The sequence below is a fragment of the Arachis hypogaea genome, chromosome 4 (genome assembly GCF_003086295.3).
Source record: "Arachis hypogaea cultivar Tifrunner chromosome 4, arahy.Tifrunner.gnm2.J5K5, whole genome shotgun sequence".
Lineage (NCBI taxonomy): Eukaryota > Viridiplantae > Streptophyta > Magnoliopsida > Fabales > Fabaceae > Arachis > Arachis hypogaea.
The window spans coordinates 9,615,754-9,637,720 of record NC_092039.1 but is presented as its reverse complement, the minus strand read 5'-3'; the positions used below and the strand labels follow the sequence as shown (position 1 = coordinate 9,637,720).

General features: G+C 33.6%; 4 protein-coding genes across 11 annotated transcripts; 1 reads left to right on the top strand and 3 right to left on the bottom strand.

Annotated features, from left to right (window-relative positions):
• Positions 1-2,140: 2,140 nt before the first annotated feature.
• On the top strand, positions 2,141-5,992 carry LOC112796184 (probable 3-hydroxyisobutyrate dehydrogenase, mitochondrial). 3 transcript variants are annotated; one of them, XR_011880917.1, is made up of 10 exons: positions 2,141-2,394; positions 2,747-2,835; positions 3,172-3,286; positions 3,640-3,790; positions 4,126-4,208; positions 4,280-4,375; positions 4,464-4,635; positions 4,769-4,853; positions 5,311-5,390; positions 5,784-5,992. XR_011880917.1 is itself a non-coding variant. In XM_025838527.3 (10 exons), the coding sequence occupies exons 1-10, from the start codon at positions 2,269-2,271 to the stop codon at positions 5,878-5,880; spliced, it is 1,065 nt and encodes a 354-aa protein (XP_025694312.1). In that variant the 5' UTR covers positions 2,141-2,268; the 3' UTR covers positions 5,881-5,992. The 3 variants fall into 3 exon arrangements, 2 of the variants coding, with proteins under 2 accessions (XP_025694312.1, XP_025694313.1); XM_025838527.3 differs by having other exon boundaries at positions 4,464-4,606; XM_025838528.3 differs by lacking the exon at positions 3,640-3,790 and having other exon boundaries at positions 3,172-3,290; positions 4,464-4,606.
• Positions 5,870-9,396, bottom strand: LOC112796183 (uncharacterized). The gene is made up of 3 exons (XM_025838526.3): positions 9,112-9,396; positions 6,484-8,606; positions 5,870-6,308 (listed from the first exon to the last, which is right to left on the bottom strand). Exon 2 carries the CDS (start codon positions 8,523-8,525, stop codon positions 6,504-6,506), a length of 2,022 nt encoding a protein of 673 aa, XP_025694311.1. The 5' UTR covers positions 8,526-8,606; positions 9,112-9,396; the 3' UTR covers positions 5,870-6,308; positions 6,484-6,503.
• A 3,836-nt stretch (positions 9,397-13,232) lies between these two features.
• LOC112796182 (uncharacterized) lies at positions 13,233-15,813 on the bottom strand. 3 transcript variants are annotated; one of them, XM_025838523.3, is made up of 4 exons: positions 15,524-15,813; positions 15,100-15,339; positions 14,484-14,583; positions 13,233-13,697 (listed from the first exon to the last, which is right to left on the bottom strand). In XM_025838523.3, the coding sequence occupies exons 2-4, from the start codon at positions 15,280-15,282 to the stop codon at positions 13,441-13,443; spliced, it is 540 nt and encodes a 179-aa protein (XP_025694308.1). In that variant the 5' UTR covers positions 15,283-15,339; positions 15,524-15,813; the 3' UTR covers positions 13,233-13,440. The 3 variants fall into 3 exon arrangements, with proteins under 3 accessions (XP_025694308.1, XP_025694309.1, XP_072091131.1); XM_025838524.3 differs by having other exon boundaries at positions 15,529-15,803; XM_072235030.1 differs by having other exon boundaries at positions 15,100-15,392; positions 15,524-15,782.
• A 545-nt stretch (positions 15,814-16,358) lies between these two features.
• On the bottom strand, positions 16,359-21,326 carry LOC112796181 (LRR receptor-like serine/threonine-protein kinase GHR1). Of its 4 annotated transcripts, none has more exons than XM_025838520.3 (5): positions 21,074-21,326; positions 20,796-20,907; positions 19,308-20,667; positions 17,643-19,187; positions 16,359-17,224 (listed from the first exon to the last, which is right to left on the bottom strand). In XM_025838520.3, the coding sequence occupies exons 3-5, from the start codon at positions 20,371-20,373 to the stop codon at positions 16,641-16,643; spliced, it is 3,195 nt and encodes a 1,064-aa protein (XP_025694305.1). In that variant the 5' UTR covers positions 20,374-20,667; positions 20,796-20,907; positions 21,074-21,326; the 3' UTR covers positions 16,359-16,640. The 4 variants fall into 4 exon arrangements, with proteins under 4 accessions (XP_025694305.1, XP_025694303.1, XP_025694306.1 ...); XM_025838518.3 differs by having other exon boundaries at positions 20,796-20,940; positions 21,074-21,211; XM_025838521.3 differs by having other exon boundaries at positions 20,796-20,921; positions 21,074-21,211.
• Positions 21,327-21,967: the final 641 nt, after the last annotated feature.

Sequence of the window (21,967 nt, the reverse complement as noted above, 5' to 3'; positions counted from 1 at the left end):
CTCCAAATTTTAGGAAAGTATCGTAACATCCACCAATATTGAGTATGAGCTTTTTATGTTGTGTAGCTGTACTCTAATATTTAGGATTAGAAGTTGTCTAATCTAATTGACAAAAAAAAAAAAAAACCTTGAAAATTGAAATTATCAAACCCACATGATTCTAAACAAGCAAGGTGTATCCAAATATAATAATGTCCCATTCTGATTAATTTAAAATTAGGAGTTGTCTAATTTATCTAACCAAAAAAAAATTATCTTACCTATTTTTAATATTATTTCTCATATGATATACATATATGTCTTTTAGTTTATGAATTGTTTAGGATGGGATAAGAACAAAGGGAGTATATTTGATGGGACACGACACGTCATTAGGTCAGCTTCACGGCACATTGTTGATGTAAATAAATGCCTCGTCAGCACTACTGCCAGCAGTTAGTGGAAATTATTGGATATTCTCAAAAGTATTATTGTATAAAGATATCCAAAATATTTTAATTTTAATAAAATAATATTTGATTAATAAATAATTATCCTCTTAGTTTTATTAGTTTTACAAATTTTTTAATTAAAATTTTACCCTTTAAAAATTTATAACTATATCTCTATATCCAATAACATTTTTAATTACATGTTTATAATCGTTTTTTCTGCCTTATATTAGAAAAATTGTGGAGTATTATTAAATAAACTTTTAAAATATAAAAATTTTATTAAAATTTTGGTAGAATAAATTTAAAAAAAATACTAGCAACGTTTTCTAACTTTTGAGGGATTATACTTATATCAAAGTAAAATATGATCCTAATTTAGGCATATTTATTTTTTTGAAAGAAAATGTTTTTTTTTTTATCATAAAGAATGTAAGTATAAATAACTTTAATTGTGAAATTTTAAACCAATTTTGTAGTCATAAAAAATTAATTAATTTGACAAAATTAATAGAAATATTTGATAATATTATTCAATAAATTATTCATTTCAAATAATTTTATCTAATTAATCTAATATAAATGTTGAAATAATTTATTTTTAACAATAAACCTCTAAAAAACAATATTTATATACATAATTTTTGGTATACATCCCATGTATACAAAGATTATCAAAACAATCCCGTGAAATAATTAACATGGTCTAACCAATAACAAATTAATAAATATTTTTAAATTTTACTTCATAATTTATACTAAGTATTTATATTAAGAGATATTTTATTCTACAAATTAAAATTGTATAGAAAAAAAGAGTATAATTTTTTTATAATTATTTTTTTATTATTTTATTATTGTTTAAATTATGAATCTTAATTTTTTTATTTTTCTTTCATCCCATAAAAAAATCTATAAACTTATATATTTACCGTATAATTCACTTTATATTAATTATCATTAATTAATAATTATTTAAATTTTATTTTAAAAAAATATAAAATTAATAATTATTAATTATAATTGTTTAAAATTGACTAATTATACAATTATACAAAAAGCTTTTTTTTAATTACAAACTGCCCTTCTAAAAAACCAACACTTTTCGGTTTTTTCACTTATCGACACTAGGAGCGTTTGCGGTGCGGTTTGGATCAGTTTTGAGTCAAATATTCATCCGATTTGAACATTATATTTACTTGCGGTGCGGTTTAGATTGAATAATTTTTTTAAAAAAATCCGATCCGATCCGATCCAATTTCGAGCGGTTTGGATTAGATTGGATTTGCGGTTTTGTAAATTAAAAAAATTAAATATATATAACACGTCTCAACATCATATTTCAAATAACCAACAATGCATAACAATTCTTAACAATATCTTAAAACACCAACAATAACATAACAATAGAAATAAAATTATAGATTAGGTTAAATAAATAAATAAATTATATTTTGAACATAAAATATCTATTAAATAATAATAATACATAAAAAATATAAAAATGTATAACAAATTGAATATGTTATAAATATAATTGGAAACATAATAATATTATAATACATTGTACGGTTTAGATTGGATTGGATCAATTGTGAAAAATATATTCTGATCCAGCGATTTATAAAAAATAAGATCCAATCAAATTCGAATGAATGCGATTTTAATCGATTTTCGATTTAAATTAGATTGAATGAACGGTTTAATTTAAATCAGTTTGAATTTGAACGGCAGACAAAGGTGACGGTGGATACAAACAAAGACACAGAAAAAACCAACTTGGTTGCTTGCTTTCTGCTACTCAAGAGTGAAAGTAAAGAGAAGTTTGAGGATAATCATGGCGATTTGCAGGTTGAGATCTTTGTTCTCTCCTTCCAAATGCAAGTCTTCTTCTTTTTCATTCTATCAATCTTTCAAACCACGCACTTTCTCTTCTTCCCACCACCTACCCTCTCACTTGCAGGTATGAATAATATCGCATACTAATCACTATCTACATTCACACACTCTCTTTTTTTCTGAAACCTTTATCTTGTTCCTCTGTTCCCTTATATTATGCAAATCTTGAATCTTTAATCATCATTCTTAATTGGGTTCTTCACATAAGTTATGTAGGCTTGATCATAGTTGTTTAGAGATCAATTGAAGATATGATTATTTCTTTTTCTTCTTTTTATTGGGCTGCAATTTGGGATTTTGATGCATTAGGATGCTTGTGTACTAATTTTTAGTTGTGAAGCTATTAAGAAATAGTAGATAGCATGCTTTTTGTAAATTTATACTTTTCTGTCCTCTCATTGGTGCATGCATTACAGAATGTTGGATTCATTGGCCTTGGAAACATGGGATCAAGGATGGCGAATAATCTGATCAAAGCTGGATTCAGTGTTACAGTTCATGACCTGTATGCTTCCAATTTTTTACTTATATAGAGTTCTTAACTTGATTATTGGGACACTAGAATATTCGCATTACATTTTATAGTTGCAATTCATAGATTTAGTTATTTGGGGTATGGTGTAAGAGTGTGCTTCTTATGGAAGAGGGTAAATTACATGTGAAACTTATCCATTTCTTATACAATACACTAACTTTTCTTTAAGATTTAAGAGGGGTCTGTGTAATTTACCCTGTGGGAAATCTAGGTTAGTGGTGCTGCTAATGAAATTGAGCTGTTTCTTTTTGGTTTATTAAGAAGAATACATATGTTTTGAATTTGAGAAATAAAAAATAATGGCAGAAACTCTGATGTTCTGGATAAGTTCTCTCATATGGGAGTTGCTACAAAGAAAACGCCTTGTGAAGTTTCAGAAGCAAGTGATGTTGTAGTTACAATGCTGCCTTCCTCTGCTCATGTGTGTATGCATTTCCTTTCTAGTGACTTATCAGTGCATTACATCGATTGCAGCTTTGCTTTCCTCTATAGTTTCTCAAAAGCTTACTCTTTGGCTTATGATTTCAACTTTGGATGATTAATACAATAATAGATTAGATGATATGATAATCATATCTTCCTTTATAACAAAGTGTACCAATTACCTTCACTAACTTAGGAGTTGCAATACAAAAATGACTGTGTTAATAATCAGGCTTTATAGTGTATGGTCTTATTATACCCTTTTTCTGCCATATACTATATATACATACTCAAAAGATTATTATTATTTGAGCTTGTGTTGAGGCCATAATAACACCCTTATTTAAGTAGGTAAATGATGTTTACACTGGACCAAATGGTTTGCTACATGGTGGAAAACTCCTAAGACCGTGGTTATTCATAGATTCATCTACTATTGATCCACAAACATCAAGAAACATTTCCTCCACAATATCTAATTATATTCTAAAAGAAAAGAAAGGTAACTTAAAATGAAATGCCAACCAAGTATCTATACATTTTTAATTTGAAATGCCAGCTATGACTTCGTCCTTGTTTTTAGCACTATACAATTTCATTGATCATGTTCATTGTTAAACTTCCTCGACGTTTTTGTGAGAATTTCTTCTAACTTGTGCATGCTAATTCTTGTCATACCTACTTTTGGCATTTAAGACATCATGCATTACTGTGTGACTAAATTCACTAGTTTATTCATCTGGAAGTGAGTCTCAATATCAATGCGTAGGCTTTGTGCATGCTCTTGTATAGTAAAGTTTCTTCTTTTATTCTACCTTTTATTTATACATTTTGTAGGTGATTTGGAAAAACCATTCATGTTGGATGCCCCTGTATCTGGAGGAGTGATAGCTGCAGAAGCTGGGACACTTACTTTTATGGTATGGTTACTTCTTATTCAAACCTGATATAGAAACACACATAAGTTGCAATATGGTATGGAATTTCTCAGGTTGGTGGCTCCGAGGAAGCGTTTGCTGCTGCTAAACCCTTATTCTTTTCAATGGGAAAAGGTGCAATATATTGTGGTGGAGCAGGAAATGGTTCTGTAAGTTACATAAATATATATTTGTCGTTGTCTAAGTGCCTCGGCTATATTTTCACGTACTTATCTATTGTCTTAAATCTGTTATTAGGCAGCAAAAATTTGCAATAATCTGGCTTTGGCTGTGAGCATGCTGGGAGTATCAGAAGCCCTTGCTCTAGGCCAGTCTCTAGGTGTAGCTGCCAGCACCTTGTCGAAAATATTTAACTGCTCCAGCGCTCGCTGTTGGAGTAGGTATGCTGTAGGCACAAGTCCAGAAGGATGTAATGTTAGAAGCATGATGTGTCAGCCACATAACTAGTTTCCAGAGACTTAGTTTCCATTGCAGAGTGTCCATTGATTATTACTGAAACATTTTAAGAGAATTACTGAAATACTTAATTGTGTTGGTTGCAGTGATTCTTACAACCCTGTGCCTGGGGTGATGGAAGGTGTGCCTTCTTCAAGGGATTATAATGGAGGGTTTGCATCCAAGCTTATGGTAAGTAACTGAACATTGGATCGACTTTGCACATGTTTGTGTTAGTTTGATTAACTTTTACCATTTGGAAAGCTATAGCATTTGAAACTGTTAAAAAGTGTTTAGTTGGTGAAGAATTTCTTTAATACAGCATTTGCTATTTCCTATCAATGTTGTTTACTCTTACCATGTTTATATCTTGCTTATTTTTCTCCCCTTTGTTTTGATCCACTGTGCAATCCCTTCTTTTTTTCTCTTTTTTCAAAAGAAATTTTAGATTCTATTCACATGGAACATGTTTCTATATTGAATCTCAAGTCAATGAAACTCTTTTCTCTTGGGAAAAAAGCTTATTAAGCTTTGTTATCTTTATCTACCTTGAATTCTGATAAATAATGGACTTTTCTTTTTTGCTAAAAATTGACTTTTGGGTTGTGAAAGTTGAAAAATAAGCTAAACTAGTTGCTTGTGCTTGCAGGCTAAAGACTTGAACCTAGCAGCAGAATCAGCTAAGCAAGCTGGTTGCAAACACCCACTAACATCACAAGCACAAAAGATGTAAGTCAAATGCATTCTTGAAGTTGTATCTTAGCAAATTATCACAAAAATCACAAAGAAATAAGATTTTTGCCAATAAATGTACTTTGATAAGGAATTAATAATAGATTGAAAGCTTTTAACCTTTTTTAAACATCTAATGTGCTGAATGTAAAATTTCTTCTTAAGATTCCTCACTGAATAGATGAACCCAAAAATATATACATTATTCATTTAACTTTATATTATCTTCAATACACACAATTTGGGTAAAATACTTATTAAGCCATGTATATTAAAAAATAAATAATTTCCTAAAAGAATTTATGGATAACTTAAAACTACTCATAAGAACATAGTATAACAGGCTTGAGTTTATCAAGTATTTGATGTGTTTTCCATTGTTTTGTGCAGATATACAGAACTCTGCAATGAAGGGCATGAAGGCAAAGATTTCTCATGTGTTTTTCGTCATTATTACACTGGAATGGATGAACATGTTGACCAATAAATTAAGAAGCTGGTGCTTTCATATAAAGCCATGTAACTATTACAACACTCCATGCCAGGAGGATACTCAACATTGGTTGCCATAAAATGCAAAAACTTTGGTGTTACTTGCACTTTTTCTCCCGTGTTTGGTGATTAAATTGAACTAGTTTTTTCAATTAGTAGTAACTTGTACATGCACTTAGTTCTAAAGTTTCAAAGTACATAAAAAATAAAACACAAATGAACACAAGCACAACTCGCGATCAAAACTGAATGGCTGGTTACACTGAAAGTTTGGTTATAGTAGGAAAATTCTACAATCTCCTCAACGAAGGAAACGTGAAAATAGACAAAGAACTTCAACACACAGCATCTCGGCTATACTGCAACCAGACCATGTATTTTGTAATGACAAGCTCCAATCCGGTTTCTTTAAGTTGGTTCATTCTGCAAAATGCACTTGATTAAGTTAAAATAAAGTTCCAAATGAAAGGAAACAATACATTTCTTGGCCAATAAAATCACACTAGAATTACCGAGTTATTATTTGTAAATGAGACAGCTCGGTATCATTTCACTTTCTATATGTCTAGTACAAATAAACTTGCAACAACGGAATTACCTGCCCAAATCAGTGCCGGCTTAGTTCTTTCCTCCATGCTTAGATTTGGAGGGTATCTTCCCGTATGCTAAAGCCCTTGCCCGTGACAACTTCAAACTAGATGCTCGCTGCCTTCTCCTGGCTTTCCTTGAAAGATTATTTTCTGCATTTACGTTTGAATCCTCCGTGCTTGCTTTTCCATTTTCCGCAACACCATTTGTCAAAGTTGACTTGCTAGAATCTCTCTTTGACTTCTTGTTCTTCTTCTTCTTCGAACCTGCTTCTCGAAGGAGCTCCTTGGTCCTCATCTTCAGCATATGTCTCTTTTGTTTGCTTAGCTTCCATTCCTCATCGCGATACGGTGCAAGCTTTTTCAAGGACACATATTGATTCAATTCCGTGTCATCCATCAATAGTAGCTCTGGAGCACTCATGCCAAATCTGTTTGGTTTTGTTTTGGCATACTTGAATCTTGTCTTGAGGTCACCAATTGTGTCCTCATAATCTAACTTATAGTACTCATCCATCATTGCTTGTTTTGCTTTCTCCAAAAGAGCAGTTTTGCGCTTCCTCTTCCGACTACCTTCCTCTGGAACTTTCTCTTTTTCATCTTCACTTTCTTGGTGATCACTCTTACTCTCACTATCACTATCACTATCATTCTCCTTTTTTTCCTTTAATACTCTCTCCCTGGCAGCCAAAAATCCATCATGTGATTCAGTAGAATCCCAGCCTTTAGGAAGTCCAAGCAGTTCATCCTCCTTTTCAAAATCTGGCTTTTCCATGTCATCATCATTCTTGCTACCAAAACCAGGATCAGCATCCTCAGCATTATAATATTTCTCATCAAATGCTGCCTTCATCATTCTATCATACTCCTCTGGGTCAAATTCATCTTCTATTTCTGCCACTGAAAGCGGGATAATTTCATCCTCATGGATGCCTGCAGTGCTCATTATCTTCTTAACCTTCTCCTGTATCTCCTGCTTCTTCAAGTTCTTTAAATGCTTCAACTCCTCCTCCCTCTCCTTCTGAGCTATTGCCATTCTTTCCTCTTTGCTCTTTCTCTGCTCTTTCCTTGTATTTGTTTTCTTTCTGACTGATCCTTCCACCTTACGAGCATGGCCCAACACCCTATCTTCCTGATTTTCTTGAAACCTATACTCATATTCTTCCTGCCTCTCGATCTCCATCTCATCCTCTGAGATCCCTTCCAATTCTTCCTCCCCAACATTCAAATTATCCCTGTTTTTATCAATCCACATTTTGTTCATGAAATAGTTTTTCAAGAACTTAGCATTTTCATTCGATTCGTCACCAAAATATTCATCCAGTTTCTCCTCAAATTCCTTGTCATCACTGTCTACTTTGTCCTCATCCACCTTCTCCTTCACAGTGAAAAAATCCCCTTCATCTTCCAAACCCTCTCTTTCTACAGCTTCCAAAACAGCTCTTTTCAACTCCTCTTGCTCATCACCATAAGTCTTCCCATCTTTATTCACAAAACCTGACTCCTCCGGCATCAACTTCTTTGCCAGTTTATCCTTCTTGCTTTTAGTACTTTCTGATTTACCCTTGTCCTTTTTTATTACTCCCCCGTCTTCATCACCAAAATCTGGTCCCTCCTCAATCAAATGTTTTGCCATCACATCCTTTAGATACATTGGCTTTTCATTCTTCTTATCTTTTGCTTTATTTTTCTCATCTTCATCTTCACTGCTATCATCTGACACAAAAAGCTTAACATCTTTCTGCTTAAGAGAAGGATCCTGCTTCTTCACTTTGAGTAGGGCATCAAAGAACTCCTTGTCTCTCCTTCTAGAACTTAATAGTTTCTCATAGTCAACATCATCATCAGATGACTCCGACTCAGATTCCTCGCCACTTTCAGAACCTGAGGATGTCAAGGAAGAGATAGCACCCTTCTTTTTTAGCTCCTCATAACGTTGAAGCTCCTCCCGCCTCTTGTTGTGCTCAAACCTACGAGCATATTCTTCATTTATTTTGATTTTTGAGATGTCGTCATTGTCTGAGTCACTTCCATCAAAAAGTTGAAGAGGCATCTTTTACACAGTAGTAAGGCTAGGTATTATAAAGACGATGCCCAACAGTGATATTCTGAAACAAACTCGGCCTTATATAATCTGAAATTGACAATACAATGATCACTGATCAGATTATTAAAGGAGACACAGCAACAGAATTACAGAAACAGTCAAAACATATAGAACTATAAAACTAAAACAAAAAATCAGTAATCCTCTTACACAGTACATTATTTTGAAATTTGCAGAAATAGTTGCTTTTTATTTTAATTTTGAAGAAAAACACAAGATTTAGTGTATTACAATTAAAATAAATACATTCCAATCCGCCCAAAATCCTGGACCCAGCAAATCATTAACTTCAATAACAACCACATAATGTGCCTTTGTAAGAATGCCTAACCTTCAGGGAACACAACTCTATCCAATATTCATAGGAAACAATGCATATTTTGAAGAGGCGAAACAAGGGTTAAGGGAAAAAAAAAACCCAAACTTTAGCGATCCAAATTTCTTTAGATTATGCATATAATTGATCCTAGGAAGGATAGTGATTATGCATATATCTAGATTATTACTCATTTTAGATTCTGAAGTGCAGTACCTTGCAGCAAATTGGCGGAGGAGCAAAAGAACAATAGAAGAAGAGAGAAGGCGGTAGCTACGGCAGCACGAGTAGGAGCGGCGGCGGCTGAAGTGGAGGAGGCAAACAAACAGAGGAGATGAAGAATAGAATGTGAGGTTTCTCTCCCGTTTTTAACCCTTTGTTTCTTTCACCTGGCGTTAACGACGTCGTTTGATTAAAATCAAATCTTCAGAAGTTTTAATTCTTGAAAGAAGTAGAGACTCCCATGAGAGTGTTTGATGATTTGATATATATGATTAAATTATTATTTAAAAATTTTTAGTTTTTAATTTTATACAAAGAAAATTTTACATGCGAGTCTTTATCAAAATTAGATATATTAATAACTCTTAATAAAATAGAAACACAATTTAGTTCTTAATATTTTTTAAGTGACAAATTACTTTCTAATTTTCATTAAAATTAGTACGGGATGGAAATTAAATTGTTTGAAATTTTAAAAGAAAATAAACTAGTTTTCTTTCATTTTATTAAAAAAATGTCACATTATAATAAATTAATAATAAAAATAAATGAATCGTCATTTTTTCTAATTATCTAAAACAAAAATTAATATATTAAACCTTATGAAGGGCCGACGAACTTAGTCAGCATTGGAATTAATGGTCTCAACGTTTGGACCATTAAATGGTTCAGAACAAAACATGTTTTTTAAGTTTTTTTTTAATAATTGTTAAATAGTTTTTTCTAATTTTAATTATAAATTAATTTTATATATTTTATTTAATCATAAAAACTATTTTTTATTGAATAATGTTAGAAAACCAAAAAGGTATTAGACAAAAACCAGTCAAATACCTCTAGGTGAATCTAAAATCTCTATGAGTTAATATATATAGATGTTTCTTCTGCTAAATATCAGAATGTTTCTTTTTCATACTAAATGGATGTTCTTTTATATATTTTTCGAATTTTTTTGTATTACAAATGTGAATGTCTCTGGATATTTCTTTTGTTAAGTATTAGGATTTTTTTTTCATATTAAATGAATATTTTTTTTATATTTCTGTAATTGTTCAAGGACTCCTTTTAGCTAAGATCAAATGTGTAGTTTGCAGTCTTTTTAATCATCAAAACGGCACCTAATATCCCAAAATGGAATAGAATTGCAATAGGAACAAGAGCTATGTATGCTCCACGCATTTCCGATGAGTTACGCCAGAAAGTGATGTCTATGCTTTATGTTGGGATATCTCTTAATAACATAATACAGCACCATGTAGAGGTGATGCAGAAGCAAGGTGGACCCCAAAATCGTGATGATTTTCTCACTCGAAATGATGTGCGCAACATAGAACGGAGTATCCATAATTCTTCACATGAACTGTAGGAAAACGATGAATGCACTGTAAAGATATGGGTCCAGCGCCATCAGAAGCATGTTTTCTATTACCAAGATAACTCAGGTTCACAATTGGAATCCGACGAGCCAGATGTCGGTGATAGAAGAGGAGTGGATCGCAGTGGAGAAGCGGAGAAGGTCTGACTGTGAGAGAGAGGGGTGTGTGTGATTGTTGGAGGTGGGTAGATTAATGTGAGAGAGAAGAGGAAGGTTTTTATAGATTTTAATTAATGTAATTTTGTTTAGTTTTTGGCTATAACCTTTTGGTTCCATATACTTTTCTTTTTTTATTTTATAAATTATTATTCTATCATTAATCTATCATGTTTATTAACAATAAAAAACAAAAACAATAACGAATTAGATCCTCCATTAATCGTAATAAACTTTTTGGTTATTCCAATCGACTAAAAGATTATATTTGATCCGTGACGTTCGTCCAGGGTTGTGAAATCATGTTTCTTTGGAAATCAATCGATTGGATTATCAAAACAATCGATTGAATTTCAGGTTTCCTATAAATCGAAATAAAACCTTAAAAATTAAAGATAGAATTTTAAAGATAAGATAGATGAATAATAAGAAAATAATTTATAAAAACGATAACAAAATTGAAATAGGCGTAGTACACACTTCAATCGATTGGATAGCACAACCAATCGATTGAATTTGGCAAATCCATATTGTTTTGATGAATTCAATCGATTGGGTAACACAACCAATCAATTGAATTATGAGACCCTCAGGTTGTTTTGAAGCATTCAATCGATTGGGTAGTATAAACAATCGATTGAATTATAAAAAAACCTACATTTTATTCATTGTTCAATCGATTGAATAATATGACCAATCGATTATTTTTGTGAAAACCATGCTGTCTTGCAATTTTCAATCGATTGTTTTGTGATAACAACCTGCAGTCCAATCGATTGAGTTATGGGAAACCTGAAATTCAATTGATTGTTTTGATAATCCAATCGATTGATTTTCAAAGAAACACGATTTCACAACCCTGGACGAACGTCACGGATCAAATATAATCTTTTAATCGATTGAAATAGCCAAGAAGTTTATTACGATAAATGGAAGATCTAATTTGTTATTGTTTTTATTTTTGATTGTTAATAAACATGATAGATTAATGATAAAATAATAATTTATAAAATAAAAAATAGTTTTTATAATTAAATAAAATATATGGGATTAATTTGTAATTAAAATTAGAAAGGACTATTTAGCCATTATTAAAAAAACTTAAAAAATATGTTTTATTCTGGGACTATTTAATGGTCCAAACCTTATGGGACCATCGAATCCTTTGCCAATTTAGTCCACCTGAATTCTTTCTTTTACTCTTTCTTTAAAATAAAATAACGCCTTAATTTAATTAACATAAAAAATTTGTAATTTCACAAATTTATGCTAAAATCTTTATAATTATATTAAACAAGTATTATTATAACTAAGCTGATAATTTTTTTAAAAATAAAAATTAGATTAGGATTTTAATAAAAATAAAAAAATAAGCAAACTCCCGTACAGACTAGTTCGTCCTGTCTCATCAATACTTGTTAGGTCAGCATTCTTTTTAAACTCCACTCCGATCCTTATTTATTGTTCAAAATAACAATTCGTCTTCAGCGATGGGAAAATAACAATGCAACTCTTAACCACTAATTTCGTTAAATTTTTTGGTTTTTTTTGTTAAACTCTCGGTTCAGAGTTGACGGATCTTGCCAATGTACAACATTAACTAAACTATTTCAAGGGATAAAACGTCTCCTGTCGTGTCAGCAATACGCTGCAATAAAATAGGACAAGTAAACTCAAAATTTTGTATGACCTTAAATCCTAACTAATTATAAATATAGACACACAAATTTATAATGAACTATAAAATAAGACAAATATCATTGTGCAGTTTGTTGCTTCTTCTTCCTCTTAGGTTGCAGGGATTTTGTTTAATGAAATATGCAAATGTTGGCCTCGAATAATGTTAATGTGCTTTTTAATGACCTTTGTAACATCCGTAATTCGAAGAAAGCTTGTGAATGAAATAAGTAAGAGAGATTTAAAGTCTGATAAGATCATGTTTACAACACTAACAGATAGATATTGCAATAATAGAACATGAAATTTGTATTGGAGATAAAAAAGAGAATGATAAATTGAAGAAGATTGAATTTAATGAGGTAACTTTTACTCTACTTATATAAGGGCTTTGCAGAACGAATTGTTGTTATGAACAATAATTAAGAGTTGGGATGAAATTTTACTCTTAATTTTTTAATCCGGCCTGCACACAAGACCACAGCACAGCTTGCAACTTGCAAGGACCCCCAAAAGTACCGAATCCTAAAAATCATTCGCTAAAAAAATAAAATTTTACCCTGATGTGTTTCTAAAGAAATCTTTTTATCAAGAATGTCTAACATTTTAATTATTTGTTGTCTATAAATGAGTAGTTACATCAAATTGCTATTCTATATTAAAAGACTTGTGTAAACATTATTTATGTCTTTATTAAATAACAAAAATTAATTTGTATAAAATTTTTTAACAGAATTTGACGAGTAATTAATTATCTGTCAAAATAAAAAGTTAAAGACTAATTTATAGTAATTAAAATTTGTTAAAAACTAAAATATGATATTCCTTAAATAAATACTACCAAGTTTACAACACAAACTCTTCTAGAATTAGCAACAAATAACTGTGTAATGTACTAATGTTTGTGTTTTGATTGTAATCCTTGCTCATGTATTTTGCTCGTTCAATAAATCAACATGTTTGATTGTTTTCTTTGGACACAAAAATCTATTACAAAACAATAACACTCCATAAAACCAACGGAGAAACAGAAGTATTAACAAAATCAATTACCCTCCCTCGTAGATACACTCATGAAAACCAAAAAAAGAAAGGGGGAAAAAAGAGGCTTTGAATCAATCATCAGGAAAACCAAGGAATCTGTTGATGTGCTTGGCCACTGGTGTAGCATCACCTGGAGAGTAGGGAAGGAGGGTATTTAAATCCATATCTGCTAATGTTTGATAGAGGTTTTGAGGCCTAGCATAGTAGAGATGTTTTCTCTCTGCAAGTTCTTCTGCAAGCTCACTTTGATGATTATCCATCAAATCCTCATTCACAACCACTACTAAAGGTTTACACAGCCTCAATGTCTCAAATATACTACCTGATCCTGTATTAAATAATAATAATAAAAAAGAATAATTACAATTACTTGATTGACCTGTGTTTTGCTGCACAAACAACAGATTTCACTTGGATTTTTCCATGCAGTCTTTTTCAATCATATGCCAAAAATTGACTTCATTCGTTCTAAAACTCAAAACATGCTTTACAAATTACAAAGCTTGTACTAGTGAAGGAAATCCTGATTGAACAATGTACAATTTTATTGAAGGTATTGAATAACTACAATACACATATCAGTTGTAATATATGCCTAGTGGTAACATGACAATGTTATTAACTCACAACTTTAAACCGGATAAGACATGTATAAATCTGTAGCTGCCAAGCACACTAAGGCACCCCTAAATAAGATTTAAGCGCCTAAGTCATACGACACTTGATACCTCTATTTTATAAAATGTGACACTGAAACCTCTGTTTTGTCTCGTGTCATGTTTATTTCACCAAACCTCAACGAAAATCGGTATAATATACCCTTTCTCAGATGCTCATATGCTTGGCAGCTGCTGATATGAGCTGCCACTCATTTCTTATAATATTTCTCTTAATACCCATGTTTGTTTTCAACGAAAAAGGATATCAAATATAATTAAAACACCATTGACACACGAGGATGTGAACACCTATGACCTATCTACGAATCAGAAAGCAGAATTCATTTCAAGCTACCAAGAACAAGCAATGGATATATTATTGGTGCAGACTTAAGAACTACATGTCATAAAAAATAAGTGAAGAAGCATGTAAAATACAAACATCACAACTATACCTGCATGGCTGATTACAAGAGAAGCTGATCTGAGATAGTCTGCAATACTTGATGAAAAAGTAAAATAGTCTACAGCCAGCGAGCCATCGTCTCCGTCTGACTACAACCAAAATGTTACCAAGAAAAATAAAATCTCTGAAAAAATAAAAAGCATTTATCGGTAAAATAACTTCCTCGCGGTGAAAAACCAGTTTATCCCAGCCCGGGGGGGGGGGGGGGGGGGGGGTGTTGGAAACTTAAAACTTCTCCATATATCAAATTGTTTTAGGAATCTCTTTCAACCTTAATAAAATAGCACATTTTGGCTAAAAACATCAAGGAAAAAAAAAACTTTCACTTGAATTTAATCTTAGTTCATGTTATCACAAAAAGAGAAAAAGTTGAGAGATTTGTTTTACAAACGGGAAATGTATATTGACATAGGATGTGGAAAAGTGAGTATGTACAAGTAAAATATGAGGGCCTTATATTGACCAATGAAAAGAGTAACTAACATAACTAACTAGCAACTAATTTCCAACTACCTAACACAAACAACAATATCTCTAATCTCTAATATAAATAACATCAAATTTGGGCTAAGAAATGAAGATATTTGAGAAGCAGTGGTTACAACCTTAGTAGGAAGATAGGATCCACGACCCAATTGAATGAGAAGATGGGTATAGCCTTTAGCTGCCAAAACTTTTCTGACATTTTCTGAATCAACTGCACTCACAAGAGCATCAAAACGAGTGGTTCCAACTGTCACAAACACCACTCTCCTTCTTCCTTCTTCTTCTTCTTCTCGATCCCCCATTTAGCCGAGGATCGTTAACCTTCTCGTTTCTATTTTATTCTGTTCTATTTTGACTTGCTGAAAGGGAACCCCGAAGAAAGAGAAGAGTAAAAATCCAAACTTTGAAAACCCTAAAGTAAATAATCAATTCAATTAAGAGAAACTCGCTTCTGAAAACCCATAGCATCAACCAATTGAATGAAACCAAAGAGAAAATAAGAGGAATTTGTGGATGATTAAATCAATTAGGATGATGACGCACCTGACCTCGATAGTGTTAGGGTTCTGTTGGCGGCGGAGAACAGGGAGAAAGTGATGGCTGGAGATAGGGTGCAGACGGCAGAACGCGGAAAGCTTCAAGTGGCGGCAGAGCTCTGTAGGTGGCGGAGAGCAGAGAGCTATCGGCGATGGAGGAAGAAAGAAGTGGTGGCAAATGCGGCGGAGAGCGGTGGCATCAGGCAGCGGTGAACACCTCACAGGACAAGAAAAAGAAGAAAAAAATCGTAGCTTTGAGACTCTTTCTGTGTTTGTTGTTGAAAGAAAGTATATTGGAAAAAAAAAAGGTTAATTTATTATTAGAGAAAAAGATAGATAGATTCCTGATTTTTTAAATTTTTGACAAATACATCCCTAACAAAATTTAAATACAAAAAAGTTCCTGACTTTAACAAACGGAGGACAATTTAGTCCTTCCATCTATTTGTCCCTCATACACCAAACGGAACTGGCTGACATGGCTGAAACGGTGTCTAGGTGTCCGTTATGGTGCTACGCTGAAAGGGAAATAAAGTTCAAAAGACAAATAAATCCTTAACGTCATTTTGTAGATAAAGTTCGAAGGACAATGTCGTGCATACAGAAACATCTTATTCATTGGTGGCACCCAACTTTCTGCAGACACCTGAATTTGGCCTTGTATGAGTTATAGACTTATAGTGCTTTCAATTAGCTCACACTTCTCAGTCCCCTTACTAAGTATTTTTCCTCCTTTGGAAATCCAAAAATCAAATCAACAAAGAAGGACAAAACAATTTACACATACTTAATACAAGTGTAAAAATTAACTGAAAAAAAAAGGACCTGCTAAGTGCTAACCATTAAAAGGGCCAATTTGTACACTGCCTACATATATAGTACTTGTAAACATGATCATTCATAGCATAATCCCAATTTTCTAGACAAAATCAGATGGTCATTCATAACCCATCATGTAGCAGCAAATACATGCTATTTGTCATATGAGCCCATTTTTTACAGCTAAAAAAATGGTTAATACAAACAAGTTAAAGAACTTTCAAACTCTGAACAAAAATGGGATACCAATGAGACATTAATACTCCCATAATATGTCAAAGTTCAAGATGTCAGCATCACAAGACTTATATAGCAGAAAGCTCTTCATATATAGTCTTGATGCCTGGCCTCTCCGAAACAGATCGGATGCATCTGATAGCTATTCCAAGGACCTCCTTCATTCCCTTTTCCACAACCGGATTGCTCAGTTCCGGCATCAAGGTAGCATCAAAACAATCCGAGCCTCGACCTTCGGACACACGCAACCTCACCCATTCTGTCAAATCAACACCTCCCTCCTCACCAGAAATCACATCACCAGCACACCTTCCAGTTAGAAGTTCCAAGAGTATCACTCCAAAAGCATAAACATCTGATTTGAAGGATGGAATTGGCTTCTTGGAAGCAGCTAACTCAGGTGCACGGTAGCCTAAGACACCAGCATCAAGAATCTGTTCAACAGTACCAGCCTGTGTCATAAGCCGGTGAAGGCAATAATCAGCTACACGAGCATTCATATCACCAGTATCTAACAACACATTTGTGGCTTTTAGGTTCCCGTGAGGAACGGCGCGATCAAAATGGAGATAGTTCAAACCACGGGCTACATCAACTGCAATCTTGAGCCTTTGCACCCAAGTTAATGGTGGACCTTTTCTTCCTGGTCGATCTGAGCATTTAATTATCAAGTTAAAGCTTCAAATATTTTAGATTGATAAACAACTCCAGTGGATATAGTGGAGACAATTCAGAAACATTTATTCATTGCATCAGTAAAATATGGTATGGAATAGAATTCATGCACATCCATGCACATATAACAGATACATATAAAACTTGATTGAAACAAGATTTTTCCTTTATACTGTATTTCTAAGTTGAAAGAATCAGGCTAATGATTATTATAAATTTGATAATAAAGTTTTGTTTTGTGTGTGTTGAAATTAAGTAAATTAGTAGCTGTATTGAGGATGGTATACACAATACACATCCAAGAACTTCAAAAGACAATTTAGAAAGGTCAATGAATTGCACATTAAGTATGATATTCGTGGCCAGATTATAATATAGGAATGTCAACATATTACCATAAAGAAAACTTGCAAGGCTTCCCGGAGAGATGTAATCCGAAAGAATGAGTTTCTCGTGCTGGGTAGGACCCCAATAGTATCCTCTCAATCCCACAACATTTGGATGCCTTATGTTTGCAAATTTCTTTATCTCTCTAACAAACTCTTTTCTCTGTTTTGCCACTCCTTCTCTTAGCCACTTCACTCTCAAGAACAAGCCATTCTCCAAAGTTGCCTTGTAAGAAGTTCCATGACTGCTCCTCCCCAAAACTTCAGCCGGGGCCCGAGAGAGCTCTTCAGGTGTCAAAGATATTGTATCATCAAGAAAATGCAGCTCTCCAACCAACCTATCTGGTGATCTTGTATCTAGTCTTGCAAGATTTTCAGCAGTATATGAATCACCTGACTCTGGTGACCAGGAAAAGTGGCTTTGTTTTGAGGGGGAGAACCCGGTTACTGCTGCCAATTTTTCATCCGGGCTGATTATCTCTGATGGTGATTCTTTCCGGGATGTCACAAGGTCCTCGGCTGATACAACCAAAGGACCACCCCTGTCTGTGGCACGAACCGGAGCCGAGCTGACTGGCTGTGGACGAGCATGGATATCCTTACTTGTTTCATATTCCGGTGGAGATCTTGCCTTACGGATGTAGAGTATGAAGACTGCAAGCAAGACTAATATGAAGATAGCAACAACACATGACACTATGATTATTACTTTAACAATGGTGCTCATGGACTTCTTCTTGGAACTTTCAGCTGGTGGAGTGGTTGATCCAGGAAGGCTAGTAGGAAGATGTAACTTGGAATTCCCAGGAAAGAAAGATGAATTAGGGAATTTCCTAAGACTTTCCGGAACAACTCCAGAAAAATCATTCAGTGAAGCATTGAAGTTTGTGAGCTCCTTTGGGATGTTATTTGGCAGAGGCCCAGTAAAATGATTTTCTGATATATCCAAGGAGTATAGTGAACTCATGTCAGCAATTGCAGTTGGAAGAGAACCAGAAAAGTTATTTCCGGCAATATTGAGCACTTTGAGGCCATTTAGAGACCAAAACTCGTCGGGAAAATAGCCATTAAACTTGTTATGAGAGAGATCAAGAATCTGAAGATCTGATTGACCAGGAGAAGATGAGAAACTAACACCACCAGTGATCATATTATTTTCAAGATGGAGCTCTTGCAAAGTTGGCATTGCAAGCAATTCGGCTTCAAGTTGTCCATTGATTTGGTTTGAACTAATATCAAGCACTCTAAGCTTTGGATATTTAGTTAATACTCTTGGAAGGGAGCTGCTAAGAGAATTGCTGGACAGATTCAAATAATTTAACCGCAAAAATTGAGGAGTTGCCTCAGGTATGTTCCCTGTCAAACGGTTTCCACTGAGATCAAGAAATTCTAGATTCCCCCATTTCAACATCCTGGTTAAATTTCCTTCTAATCTGTTCTTCGACAGATCGAGTATAGCACAGCTTCCAGTCAGCAAGGGCAGCTCGCCACTGAAGCCATTTGATGAGAGATTAAGATAGTGCAGTGTAGTTGATGTAATTATACTCAGTGTCCCTGAAAGACAATTTGATTCAACATAAGATCTCACTATGTCACAAAAGTCCAATTCGACTAGTAGAATAAGACACATTTGTTATTCTAAGAAAATGAGAAATTGGAACTAGCTATATATACCTGTGAGATTGTTGGCACTCAAATCCAGTTCAGTTAAAACCAAAGAGTCTCCCTTTAGAAGGCCAATAGGAATAAATCCTGAAAATCGGTTGTTGCTAAGCTTAAGGACCTCAAGATCATAAACAAAATCAAATCCAGGCAATTCTCCATCCAATTGATTGTAGCTGAGGTCCAACACCTTCACATTTTCGAAAACCGGTAGCTCGGCTCCACCATCCAGTGATCCAGTAAACCGGTTGTGGCTTAGATTCAAATGCTTAATACTTTCAGATATCCGTTGTAGAAACTTCTCAGAATTATCACTCTCTAGCATATTCTCACTGAAATCAACATAGCTGGCACTTGATAAAAGCATAAATTCAACATCTAAATGACCATCAAGCAGATTGGCATGCAAGTCAAGGTTTTCAAGAGTGGACATCTGCTCAAAACCTTTGGGAATTTTCCCAGTGAAGCCATTATGAGACAAGTTAAGAGATACCAAGTTAGCCAGCTTAGTCAAAGATACTGGCAGCACTCCAGAAAAGGAGTTGCGGCTCAGGTCCAAAGACTGGAGGGAAGCCATTGCCGAAATCGAGTCAGGTATCCGGCCAGAGAAGTTATTCCCAGCCAAGGACAGATTCTGCAAGCTACCTAAGCTGCCAACTCCTGATGGCAACGACGAAGAAAAGAGGTTATTGGAGATATCCAGAAACTCAAGGCTTTTTAAATCACCAATGTTGCCAGGTAGTTTTCCTGAAATCGAGTTATTGGACATGGAGAGCCTAACAAGCTTTGTGAGGTTTGAAAATACACTCAAGTCAGCATCAGCAGAGAGACCTAGATTATCAAGCACAACCCCAGCAACATTACCAGCATTACAAAGAACTCCATTCCATGAAGAAGGGCATCCATCAAAGTCAACGGATTCCTCATTCCATGAATTGAGAACATAACCAGTAGGGTCATGCTTGATGCCTTTCTTGAACTCCAACAATGCCAAAATGTCCTGGGAAGGTAGTTGCCCCATAACTGTGAAGAAAGATAAGGACAATACTACAAGGCTAAAGAGCTTCATCATGTTCATTTCTATAAACACTTAAACCTTTTGGTTATGTGTGTATAGTTCACACTCAAGTTTAAGACACAAAGGGTAGCCACTAGCTTTCAGAATTCAGAGTTTCAGACCCACTACCAACAACCAAGTAGTACAAAGTAGATTCCAAGATACACCCTTTCTATAATTCTTGTAAAAGAAAGCGTCAATTTACAATCTCCAAAAAAAGGAAGAGTTTTGAGCCCTTACTTTAAAGGACTTAGTTACAGTAAGAATCAAAAACACCCCAAGAGCATTCTTCAACACCACAAGTAGTATCTAACCCTTCAGGAAGCAAAGAAAGACAGCATTACATGAAAGAAGAAAAACCCAAACTAGATACTAAAAATGCAATATAAAAAGCTTTAAAAAAAATCCCAAGAAGAAATGCTTCACCAAGTTAGAAACTTTACATGCTAAAACCACCACACGAGAAGCAGAAGCTCCAGAATCCTTGTCCTCCTAAGCAAGAATTCATAAATGAAGTGCAGCTAGCTTTAGCAGACTCAAGTTTGCAACTATTCACTGCACAGAAGAAGCTAGAACGGCATCAATGTACTGAAATGAATAGAAACAAAAATGAGTAAACTTTCAGAGATCTGATAACCAAAAACACAACATTTTTTACCCAAAAAAAAAAACACCAAAAAACACTTCCTAAAACACAATGTAGGTTCTAGCACGCCACTACCTTCAAGTATCAAACTTTTGAAGCAGAAATGAGAGCATGGCACGAAAAGATTGGAACTTTAAGGCTTCAGAATTGAAGCACAGGACACAGCACCATTGTTACTACAACCAACCCATGGAGAAAGGAAAATGAGTACCCAATTTGACATCCACACTGCAATAAAGAGAAAAGGGACCCATCATTTTTTTTATTTTTATCTTTTTTGGAAATAAAAACTAAAAAGCATTGATTGAACTATTGAAGGATGGGGATCTTTTACCCCCCAAAAATTTTTACTTTAGTAGTGAGTGTGTGGAGGGTGACACCAAATCCTTAAAAAGTGAGTTCCTTTGTCCCTTTTTTGGTTGTGTCTTTTAGCATGCATGTGACAATGGAATACCTCAAAAGACAACACTAATTGCTGATTTTTAAAAGGTTTAATACTGGATTAAGTTCAAAATAATTTAATAAATAAATAAACAAAAAAAATTTGGTTTTGTAAAAGCTTAATATCATTTCTTCCAAACAATTTATCTGTTTCTGACTTCTCTACCGGAAAAAAAAAAATATCATACACGAAATTTTATGCAGTGAAAAATGCATGGAGGCATGGACAAAAGGTATAGCGGGAAAATTTTAAGGACTTTATTCTTTTCTTTCCATGTTTTTTATATATATTTTTTTTAATTTTATTACTCATCTAAGTGGGATTGGATTTTCAATACTTATTTGAGCATATTAGTAAATTAATCACTAAATCAACTAAGTTGATTATTCTATTTAGTCTCTCTTAGTAAATAAATTGACATTAAACCCAAACGCGTCTATTAATTTAATCTTTTATTTACTAAATGATTATGTTGATAATAAATATAAATTAATTAAAATGATAAATATTTTAGTTTTTAATAAATA

What these genes read in the sequence shown, in the direction of transcription:
- LOC112796184 (XM_025838527.3), top strand. Translation starts at nt 2,269, where the DNA reads ATGGCGATTTGCAGGTTGAGATCTTTGTTCTCTCCTTCCAAATGCAAG. An exon ending in TGCTGCCTTCCTCTGCTCAT is followed by an intron (nt 3,287 to 3,639) that starts GTGTGTATGCAT and finishes TTATTTAAGTAG; the next exon opens with GTAAATGATGTTTACACTGG. An exon ending in CTGGGACACTTACTTTTATG is followed by an intron (nt 4,209 to 4,279) that starts GTATGGTTACTT and finishes GGAATTTCTCAG; the next exon opens with GTTGGTGGCTCCGAGGAAGC.
- LOC112796183 (XM_025838526.3), bottom strand. Translation starts at nt 8,525, where the DNA reads ATGCCTCTTCAACTTTTTGATGGAAGTGACTCAGACAATGACGACATC.
- LOC112796182 (XM_025838523.3), bottom strand. Translation starts at nt 15,282, where the DNA reads ATGGGGGATCGAGAAGAAGAAGAAGAAGGAAGAAGGAGAGTGGTGTTT. An exon ending in GATCCTATCTTCCTACTAAG is followed by an intron (nt 14,584 to 15,099) that starts GTTGTAACCACT and finishes TTTTGGTTGTAG; the next exon opens with TCAGACGGAGACGATGGCTC. An exon ending in TCTTGTAATCAGCCATGCAG is followed by an intron (nt 13,698 to 14,483) that starts GTATAGTTGTGA and finishes TATTTAATACAG; the next exon opens with GATCAGGTAGTATATTTGAG.
- LOC112796181 (XM_025838520.3), bottom strand. Translation starts at nt 20,373, where the DNA reads ATGAACATGATGAAGCTCTTTAGCCTTGTAGTATTGTCCTTATCTTTC. An exon ending in GAGTGCCAACAATCTCACAG is followed by an intron (nt 19,188 to 19,307) that starts GTATATATAGCT and finishes ATTGTCTTTCAG; the next exon opens with GGACACTGAGTATAATTACA. An exon ending in CCTTGCAAGTTTTCTTTATG is followed by an intron (nt 17,225 to 17,642) that starts GTAATATGTTGA and finishes TTAAATGCTCAG; the next exon opens with ATCGACCAGGAAGAAAAGGT.